We start from the raw sequence: 11,016 nt of genomic DNA on the forward strand, positions 1-11,016 counted from the left end.
CAGTCAGATCCTCCTGCTGCCCCGTGCTGCCCGTCAGCCTGGGCACACACTGTCCCACACGCGTGGGGTCTTCCCATGAATCTCTAACACGCTGATACCCGTCTTCTGCCCCACCTAATAGCAACTGCCTTCCTGCCAAGCTATCATTTTTAGTTGTCAAATCACAGTTCAAATGTAATTTTTCAGAGGAAGTTTCTTGGTTACCACAGGTAAAACTTCAGACCAATGCCAACTCCTCCCCCTACAAAGTCTACACATAGTATCCCAGTGTCTTAAAGCTTTTTGTCTAAGAATGTTAGAAACTTAATTCTAATAATAAAATATAATGAAAATTTTAATGTCTTATATGAAGTCAATTAAAATCACTTGCCCTTTTATACACTTTGGACACAGCCCTTAGTTCTGAGGTTGTAAATGTAACGTTATGGTACACTATTACATTTAATACTAAAAGCTCACAGAATATTTAGAAACTGAATAAATGCTGCACTGTTGTGACATGCAATGACCACTAGAGGGCAGAGCTTACCAGCAAAATGCTTTCAATGCTAAAAGCCGGGAGGTTGAAGAGTTACTGGGACCCCATACCAAGATGATAACAAGATCTGCATGTCTGTTTTCACTGCAGTCTTATTTATTTTTATTATTATTATTATTATTATTATTATTATTATTAAAATACATTTTTATTGATTTCAGAAAGGAAGGGAGAGGGAGAGAGCAAAAGAAACATCAACGATGAAAGAGACTCATTGATCGACTGCCTCCTGCATGCCCCACACTGGGGATCGAGCCCACAACCTGGGCATGTGCCCTGACTGGGAATCGAACCATGACCTCCTGGTTCATAGATGGATGCTCAACCACTGACCCACACCGGCTGGGCAGCAGTGTTATTTACAGCAGTCAAGATCTGGAAACAGCCCAAGTCCCAATTAGTAGATGAGTGGATAAAAAGCTGTGGTACATTTACAGCTTGGCTGTTAAAAAAGAAAAAAATCTTACCCTGTGGGGTAGCATGGGTGGACCTGGAGAGTAGTACGCTAAGTGAAACAACCAGAGAAAGGCAAACACCATATGATTTTGCTTATATGTGAAATCTACTGAACAAAATAAACTAACAAGGAAAATGGAAACAGAATTCTAGATACATAGCCAGACTGACAGCTGTCAGCGGGGAGAGAGTTGGAGGCTGGGTGGAAAAGGTGAAGGGATTAAGCAAGAAACCAGACCCACAGACAACAGTATGGTGACAGCCAGAGGGAAAGGGGGTGGGAGGAGGCGGAAGAGGGCAAAGGAAGGATAAATGGTGGTGGAAAGAGGCTTGACTTCGGGCGATGAGTGCACGATGCAGTGTGCAGGTGATGCGTTAGAGAGCTGTACACTTGAAACCTGTGTGGTTTAATTAACTGATGCCACCCCCAATAAGTATCTCTGCCTAAATGTGTAAGTATTTAAGGTACCAACAGTGGCCTCACAGTTTTTATTTGATACCAGGTTGGCCAAAGAAGGTAAACTGAGGTGTTAGGTGTGGGGACATTCTTACTGTCATGAAATAAAATCACCGAAGAATTTCTGGAAAACTTTTGGAGATATAAGTGTTATTTGCTCTGGGGAATCTAAAGGTCTTTGGAAGAGCCTCATTTCCTCTTCTCTCAATTTAAACGCCCTTCACTTGCATCTGGTGGTAGGCGGACATGGGCCAGCCAGTCAGTTACTAAACACAGGATGGGGCAAAAGTAGGTTTACGGTTGTGAGTACGTGAAACAAAGTTTTTCTTGTATTATTATTTACTAACTAGAGACCCGGTGCACAAAATGCACTGTGGGGGGGGGGATCTCTCAGCCTGGCCTGCACCCTCTCACAGTCCAGGAACCCTCAGGGGGTGTCGGACATCTTCGGGAGAGGCTCCTGTCACCACCACTGCGCTTGCCAGCAGCGAGCCTGACTCAGGGCTTGTGGCTGAGCTGCGCGCCCCCTGTGAGAGCGCCCTGACCACCAGGGGGCAGCTCCTGTATTGAGCGTCTGCCCCCTGGTGGTCGGTGCGCATCATAGAGACCAATCATTCTGCTGTTTGGTTGATTTACATATTACCCTTTTATTATATAGGATTTCTGTATTATTTTTTCATACAAACAACTGTAAACCTACTTTTGCCCCCACCTGTAGTTATTAAGAGGACAAGAAAAGGTCTGTGCATGCAGAACTCACATTCTAATGAGAAGTTACGTTTTTTTAAAGTAAACAAATGGAAACTGGGACAAGTGCTGAGAGGAGAATATGCAGAGTAATGAGACGAGGCAGGCCGCTGTCAGCAGAGGCGTCAGGGAAGGCGGACCGGCCCCATAGAGAGCGAGGGTGACAGTTACTGAGCTAATATTCACTGAGGACTAGCACCGTGCCAGACACACGGGTGCCAACACCTTTACATACAGTAACTCATTGCATTCCAAATTCTCCCATTTCCTGCTAAGGAAACCAAGATCCAAGGAATTTCAGAAACTTGTTCGAAGTCACAAAGAAATGGTTAAGATGGGGCTTGGCATCTTACTGGAGTCCTAGCGATGCTGTGACAAATCACCACGAACTTGGTGGCTTTAAAATAGAAATGTATCCTCTCGTGTTCTGGAGGTTAGGGGTCCAAAGCAAGGTGTCGCCACGCTCTACCGGAGGCTCTGGGGGAGGACCCACCTTTGCTTGTGGGGGTTGCTGGCAATCCTCGGTGCTGTGCGTGCACCAACCCCAACCTTGCTTCTATTGTCACATGGCATTCTCCCTGTGTGTCTGTGTCCAAATTCCTCTCTTCCATTAAGGACACCAGTTACTGGATGTGGGCCCACCCTAACCCAGTATGACCTCATCTTAACTTGATCATATCTGCAAAGACCTTATTTCCAAATAAGGCCACATTCACAGGTACTGGGGAGTTAGGACTTCAACATATCCTTTTGGGGAGACATAATCCAACCCACAGCAGCATCTTAGCCCCCACTTCAAACCACTCAGCTATCCCGCCTCCCAAGGCCCTGTTAGGCCAAGGGAACAGCAAAGACCCAGGGCAGTAGGGAAGCGGCATGGAGGAGCTGGGGACGAAGGCGGATGCAGGAGATGAGGTCAGAGGTACAGGCCACATGGGAGGGCTTTGAAGACCAATTATAAAGCTGAGCCTGATCAGAGCCAGAGCCTCAATTCCTGCCTGCATGTTAGTTTTCCAGTCTCTTCACCACCTCTCAGAAGCGTCTTCTTCCTTCAGCCCAGGATGCCGGCTGCAGCACAGAAACCGAGTATGAACCTGGCCTCATTCCATTCACAGGCTCCTTCGAGCACCTCCAGGGGGACAGCTCCAGGGTTTGACCTTGATTCAAGCCATTCATTTCAAGAGGCCCAGGAGGAATTCACTTCTGACTTGAGACACAGAGACACCTCATCCAGCCTGCACAGGCAGAGCAGCATCTGGCCTGATGAGTCATCCAGGCAGCCCCAGGCCCAGGCAGTCAGGATTCAAGCCCCTGTTCTGGGAGGGAGATGCAGACGCTGGACGTGATGGGCCCAGCAGAGAGGTGCTGCTCTGAGAGGCAGGTCTTATCGAGATGCTGAGATGCGTCCAACCAGGGCCGTGCTGTGAGAGCACTGAGCCTAATTGTGCGAGACCACACCGCCGGCATGAGGGCTCCCTGCTGTCCCACCGGGCAACATGAGGGCGACGTCATCGATGCAAGGCCTCGTCACGGGAGTGTCAGCATGCAAAGATGGGGTTTTTGTTGGAAGCTTACTACTGTTTCTATTATCCCCCAAAGTTCTCAGTTCCCTTTTGCACTTGACCTCCCCCCTTACCTTTTTGGGAGGAAAAACCGGGACAATGTATGTGTGTGCGGTCTAGAGCAGGGTTCAGCAAAGCCTTCCTGTAAAGGGCCAGAGAGTAAATATTTTAGGTTTTGCCACCCATTCTCTTGCAACTACTCAGCTCCACCATTATAGGGGCAATATGTAAATGAATGGGTGTAGCTGTGTTTCAATCACACTCTATGCCCACTGAAATCTGAATTTTACAATTTTCACCATCTTTTGATTTTTTACAAAACCATTTGAAAATACAAAATCTATTTTTACCTTGTGGGCCCATACAGTAGCAGGTGGCAGGGCCAGATTTGGTCTTGGGCTGTCGTTTGCTAACCTCCACCCCCACCTCCACCCCCGTCCCCCTCAGTCTAATGATCTTCCCACATGCTCATAAATTAATTCTATGTCACTGTGGTATTATATGGCCTCCAACTGGGAATTTTCTTTCCTCCCCTGAAACTGGCTTCTGTGTGAACTCTGGAATTGCCCCTGGCTTCCTCTCCCTCACCCCCTGCATTTAAATCCCAACAGGAACTGTCAACTCACTTAATAAAATGGCTCTTAGTTCTATGTCTAAGAGGCCTCCTGCCCCGACTTTCCATTCCCGCTGCCACTGTCTCAGGTTAGGCTCCTGATAACGCTTTCCTCCTACACACACGACTTCCCTGAACGATGGCTAACACGTGGTACGGCTCAGAACGCTGTTGAATGAGCCAACGCAGTAAAACACCCACAAGCTCAGCACTTCCTCTTTCTGGTCAGCAGTCTGACAAGGCCCATCTGAAAATCAGAAATTTCCCCTTCAGTGGTGGCAACACTTAAGGGCTAAAATATAAGGTTTTAGCTTATTTTTAAAAGTCAAGCTTAATGAGGTGTAATTCGCATACAGTTAGGGTCACCCTTTTAAGTACAGGTCTATTTGCTTTGAAACAACCACATTTAAGGTATTTCTATTATCCCCAAAACTTCCCCATTCCCTTCTGCACTCGACCTCTCTCCTTACCTTCTTTATTTTATTTTATTTTTAAAGAATGGTTTACTGATTTTTAGAGAGAGAGGAAGGGAGAAGAGAAAAACATCAATGAGAGATGGGTTGCCTTCTGCACGCCTCCTAGAGGGGATCCAGCCCACCACCGACGGGGCCTGTGCCCTGACCAGGAATTGAACCAGCAACCTCTCGATGCACAGGATGATGCTCAACCAACTGTGCCACACCAGCCAGGCCATCCCCTTGCCTTTTAAAACCACCCATCTGTTCTCTTCCACTCTATGTTTTCATATGTATCCTACAGTCCATTCCCTTCTGTAGCTGAGTAGAATGCCGTTGTATGGGTGCACTACAGTTCATCCTTTCACCAGTCCAAGGCCATTGGAGTTGTTTCCAGTTTTTGTCTATCAGAAATAATGTCACTGTAAACACTCACATACAGATTTTTCATGATAAGGTTTTATTTTTCATAAATGACCATCTTGTCATGGACTGTGAGGTAAGGTTCCATTGAATGAGGGGCTCATTCAATGAATGTCCTCCATCCCTCTTCTTGTCTTCCCACCCTGCCTCAGCGATTTTTAGAAAATTGTAGTAACATTAAACTTCCCAGGAATATTAGCAGAGAATGTTTCTGGGTGGAGTGGGAGAAGGAGGAAGTTCATGCCTCTGAAGGCGAGCCCCAGAGCGAGCCAGGGCTGTTACGCATTCAGGGGGAGTCTGACCCCCGGGTGCCACGGGGACGGGCTGGCTCCCAGGATGTGCACACTCAGGCAAAGCCGAGCCCCAGAGCGAGGCAGGGCTGTTACGCATTCAGGCGGAGTCTGACCCCCGGGTGCCACGGGGACGTGCTGGCTCCCAGGATGTGCACACTCAGGCAAAGCCCCGCAGAGCCAGCCAACCAGGCCGTTATCTGCCTCACAGAACTTGTTAAATCTCACGCCATGTACAGCGTGCCATTGTTTTGGTAAATCCCTTTCATGACTGTGCTAGCCGGCTAATTTGGAGCAGACTGGCCTGTTGGGAGAAAAGACTCTCTTCAAAGACAGCTATTTAACCGTGACCGTGACCGTGGCCGCGCCATCTTGAGCACAAAGGGGGAGCTGAAGTCATGCCCCTCCCCATCCCCCCCCCAGGTCTCCCACAACCAGGGCACTTATTCTTGGCGCTGGAATTCGCATAATTACTCCTCTTTAATCTGCTGGGTGACCTCATGCAGCCGCAGCGGCTGCAGGAAACGGTAGGCCTTGCCGAGAGCTAAGCCTTGGGCAGTCAGTTGCATCTACAAGACCCTCTTGGAAAGAGCCTTTGCGAAGTGTTAACCCCATACAGCCCTGGTTTCTAAGCGGCTCCAGGCTCCTGTGCTGCTCTCGCCCACTCTGGGGGAAGGAGTATCGAAAGGTGCTGGTCCCACCCAGGGTAATGGCTCCAGTCCTGTCCCTTCTCAGAAACTGCAAATCATTTTATAAAAGCACAGGAGTGGTTCCAGCAAGAGTCCACCAAGGCTGCCTGCAAAGGCAGGGTTTCATTCCCTAGGAAGCCAGCCAGGAACAAAAGGCTGCATTCCCTCTCACACTTGCTAAGGGCAGTCGCCTGGAGAGCAGGCCTTTGTCCACAGCCTGGCTGCGAAAATGGGCTGCCTAGGCCCTGGCTATTTAAAAAAAAAAATAGTCACTCCAGTTTCCTTTATAATAAACATTTCTTCTAAAAGAAAAATCCTCCATCCCTGCCCCAGTTAGTCACCTCCACCCCAAAACATACACTTCTAAACCACTCCCAGAAAACAGACTCTTTATTAAAATGACTGTGAGTCTTGTGTATAAAGAAGCTATAAGCAATTAGAAATCTTTGGCCTGAAAGGAAGATAGGTGTAAGGGGGAGGGGATAGGAAATAAGATAAATTTATAAAATTCAGTGTGGGGTGGAGCAGGACGGCCGTTCCTGAAGCTTAAAGAGGTAGCCCCAGGAAAAGAATGACAGAGTAAAAACGAAAAGTAGCTCTCATGGGTTTAAGAAGGGCTTACAAAAGTAAAAGCGATTGGAGGAGTGTTGGGGGTCAATCTCCAGTCTTTTGAGGTAACATGATGGGTGGGCAGCTATCAGTCAGATTCTTGGTCTTAATGTCTGAGACTCAACATGAAATGCCATCCTCATTCTCTCGACAGGGCAATTTTATGACCGAGAGCCGAAGGTTAATAAAGAACCCATTCCCATTGGCTAAAACACCTGCCCCTCCAGCCTATCACAAAGAGGATCCTAACTATGTTGCCCACCCCTGGTTGCTCATGGCCAGGAAGATGGAACCCACAGAGAGAAGCTGGTCAGCCTAAGGTCTCCTGCTGTGGGAACACAGTGTGGGCCACGCGCCCCTCCGTGGGATCCTGAGGGGTGGTGTGACCCAGAGGCTCCTTCCCGAATGCTATCTGGGAAGACTAACACACTGAGCTGTTACCATTTACTCACATCTCAGTACAATAATTTTATCAAATTTTGATGGGAGTGAAAATGTGGCAAAAAACAAATGGGGAGCAATAAACAGGGAAAGCAACCCAGAAGGTGAACTGTACTACACAATTTTGCTTAGAGCTATTTCTCCTGTTTAAAAAAAAAAAAGCTAGTTTTTTCTAGGGTAAGGTATGCTAGGTACGCAGAGGAAAATTCCTGAGCTGCACACCACTAGCCAGTCACTCACAACTAAAGAGCAGGAGGAAAGCGGAGCTGCTGTGGAGGTTTCTGGGTTTTTTTTGTTTTGTTTTGTTTTTTTTACCTGGAAGGAGAGGCTTCGGATTCAGCCGAAGAGAATCAATTACTATGTTACAGAGGGACCTCGTGTTTATAAAAACAGTTAACATCAGACATGCAAGGCAACCGTGTTTTGAGTTACTGTGAGGGAAAAAAATGTGGGAGAGGAGAGGGCTAGGAAAACAAGGAAAAGGTAGAAAAAGAAGAAAAAAAGGGGGGGGGATAAAACTCCCCCTTCTAATGGTCAGAATTAAAGAGAGAGATAGTGGAGAGTGAGCTGCTAAGTCGCCAGCAACTGTGGACCTGCTCCAAGGTCTTATCGCATCAGACACGGAATTCAGCGGGAGGGTCTGATGCTGCCGGGCGCCAGCGGGAGAGCAGCCGGGAGGTGGAAGAACCACCACACAGCGGCTTCCCAGCCTCACATCCCCCTCCGTTCACAGGAGCGACCGGTAGCTTAGCAACCAGGCCAGTCCTTTCCCGCTGCATTGTGTGCTGCGATGCAAAGTGCGGGGAGTGCCAGCAGGATCCAGAGTACAAGCTGGACAGAAAGGCATTTTGGATTTGCTCTCTACCCAGCGTTCTCCTGCCACAACCGGCTGCCCTATCATCCTACTTGTTACGTTTCAGCATCAATGCCTCCCCTCCCCTAGACCCAAGGAGGCAAGGCGGCCCCAGATTGCTCTCCCAAGTCTGAGCACTGGGAAAACCAGGTGAAGACCCTTAGCAAGTCTCCAATGGAAAGAAGAGAGGCATTTGGAGACGCAGAGAGAAACCTGGGGCCAGAGCTCCCGACAGGATGAGCATTGCTGCCTGTTGGCCACACCTGGGTCGAGACTCAGCGACCACGCACGCCGTTCTGAGGCCACAACGAGTCCCTAAAAAGTTGATATCTTGACTCTTGTTCATTAGGCTGATAAATGAACCTGACCGTTCCCAGGTGGCTCCCACAGGATGTAACACATTTTTCACAGAATCTCTACTTCTCTCCATGTCCAAGAGGCAGGACGTGCACAAGGAGGGGGTAGGGAACAAACAGCTCAAAGTCAGGAAGGCCCCCTGGATCCCACTTTATCACAGCTCTCTCACCTCGTGCGATCATCTTCGGCCCCTCGTCTCTAGGCACCAGCTATCGGCAAGGCTCGAGAGGGCACTAAGCCTGAGAAATGGGCGGGTGGGCTGAGGGCCCGAGGAGACTGACACAGGGAGCCACTCAGACCTGGAACGTGCTCTCAGAGCTTCAGGGCCCACAGAAGCAAATGGGAATGTGCTACATTCACCCCACGAATAAATCCTGACCCAGCCCTCCACACCAAGGGCAAAGTCAGAGAGAAATCTGTGATGTACCCAGGAGGGTCAGAGAGACCTCGTTTATCCAACCAGATTCAGACACGGTTAGGAGCAGAGAGCAATCTTCAGAACACCTCCGCAAGTCCTTGAAAAGGAGAGCCCCCTGGAGCCACCGAGAGCCATTCTGTCATGTCTCATGGCTGGGGAGGCAGGGAGAGCCCCGCTAGAGAGAAGCCCTGGCAACTCCATACCTCCTCAGTCAACTAGACTCGAGTCACAAAGACCAACATTCACGGGCCAGACGCAACAGCTTAGCTAACACTAAAACAGGTCACACCAAAAGTCTATGTTTAGCTTTAGAATTCATCACTGGATTATCTTAAAAGGTTTGGACTTTTGTAAAAGAAAAAGCTGAGTTATTGGAGTAAGGGGAGGGGCTGTGCTTGCTGAGCACCCTGGAGTGAGCCTGCAGTGGAGACGGCCAATTTCTGAAACACGGCAGGGAGTGAGTCGTAAGGGCAATTTAGGCTTCGGTCAAGTCAAATCTCAGTCTGTGAGCAGGGTCCCCTAACACTTTGCAGAGCACAACCTGCAGGAGAGCCTGTGGGAGGCATCCGGGAGGGAAGGAGACACAGCACTGACAGAGCTCTGGCCAGATTCCGACGGAGTGGCCCTGCTGGTTCAGGATTACACGTTTGCTCCTGGGACACTGCCGTTCAGACACAGACCCATCCCAACACACTTCATGATGACTGCCTCACGTGACCAAGTGGTTCCACTACAGCTTCCGCCTGTACCGTCCATCCTCTAGTCTAAGGGACAACACACCAAAACCCTGGGGCAGGTACAGGCCCACGGAAAAGCAACAGGCCGAGTTCTCCCCAAGTGGGATGCTGCTCTGGGAACAAGGAAGGTGACTGTGGCTCCTCAGAGGCAAGCTCCTTAAATCCTAACTCCTTCCATGATTTCTCCTAAAAATTAACATCTTTCTTTGTGCTCTCTGTGCTAAGTTTCCATAAGCTTCCTTAAATTCTCTCTTCCATAAGCTTCTATTTGGCTTAACATAGATGAAGTGGGGTTCTGTGACTTATAACCAACCAATTTTCCACAGCTGCTAATTTCTCTTAAGAAATTGTATGTTTTCCCCCTTCATATTATAATTAAAAATATTGTAAGAAAAAATTAATCGTGATGTCATAAATAAAGAAACCAGGTGTGACAAATCGGAATTCTCTTTTCTGTAGTAGGTACCAGATTTAATGACAGTTCTCAAAAATAAAATAAAGCAAACATACACACCCGAAAAATGGGGTGGGGAGCAGAGGGAAGAAATGAAAAGCCCCCTTTCTTTCTGCTCAGAAGGAAAACATGGTCTAAGCATCAACTACTTATAAGCACCGAATGTCGGCCCCACTGGAAGGTAAGGTGTGAGCACAGCTCACGGTTCCAGATCCGCCACTGACAGGTGGTGGCAGTGGAGGAGGAAAGGACGACGCAGAAAACCTCAGGGCACCTTCAGTCCTCGCCGAGGATAAACACGGTTCACAATTCCTCACCCACCATTCCCAAATCCAAAATTCTCTAAGAATTGGGATTTAAGAATAATTCATTTGGCTGCCAAACAAACCTGACCTCATTTGGTGGCAAAACATGATCTGAACTACAGAAAATCATTTGTGATCTCTTTATCCTATTTAGGGTGAAATTCTCCCATTTCACTGCTGAAGTCATGAGTTTGATAAAGGGGAGCTGACCCTAGAGCCCTTTGGGATGATATATATATATCTACCTACCTACCATATTACATTTCTTTTAAAATTCTGAATTTTAAAACACACCTGGCCCTAAGAGTTTCAGATAAGAAGAAAAGACTCTAGACTATACTGGGATGAGGTAAGATCCCTACAAAGTTTACTAAAGACCTGAAACAGTCAAATTATCTCCTGGTTGTTTCCATCGCATCAGCTTCCCACACAAGCCAGACAGTAGCGTTGCTTGGCAACACTGTGTTAAAAAACGGGAAATCCATTGCTTAGGGTCGTGATTACATGTTAAATTCTGGTTTCCTACCTTCACATATTCCAGAGTTGGGTCCAGAAGTTGCTGATCCCTGAAAAGAGAAAACAAAAATATGAGAACCATTGGGAACATGCATT

General features: G+C 48.0%; 1 protein-coding gene across 1 annotated transcript in view; it reads right to left on the bottom strand.

The window, feature by feature from the left end:
• The window catches only part of BCAR3 (breast cancer anti-estrogen resistance 3), a 112,038-nt gene that overhangs the window by 71,580 nt on the left and 29,442 nt on the right, over positions 1-11,016 (bottom strand). The window contains exon 3 of the mRNA XM_015560333.1: positions 10,931-10,970. Coding sequence (XP_015415819.1) covers positions 10,931-10,970 — 40 coding nt within the window. The remainder of the gene's footprint in view (positions 1-10,930; positions 10,971-11,016) is intronic.

Source organism: Myotis davidii, unplaced genomic scaffold (assembly GCF_000327345.1).
Source record: "Myotis davidii unplaced genomic scaffold, ASM32734v1 scaffold674, whole genome shotgun sequence".
In the NCBI taxonomy this organism is placed as follows: Eukaryota; Metazoa; Chordata; class Mammalia; order Chiroptera; family Vespertilionidae; genus Myotis; species Myotis davidii.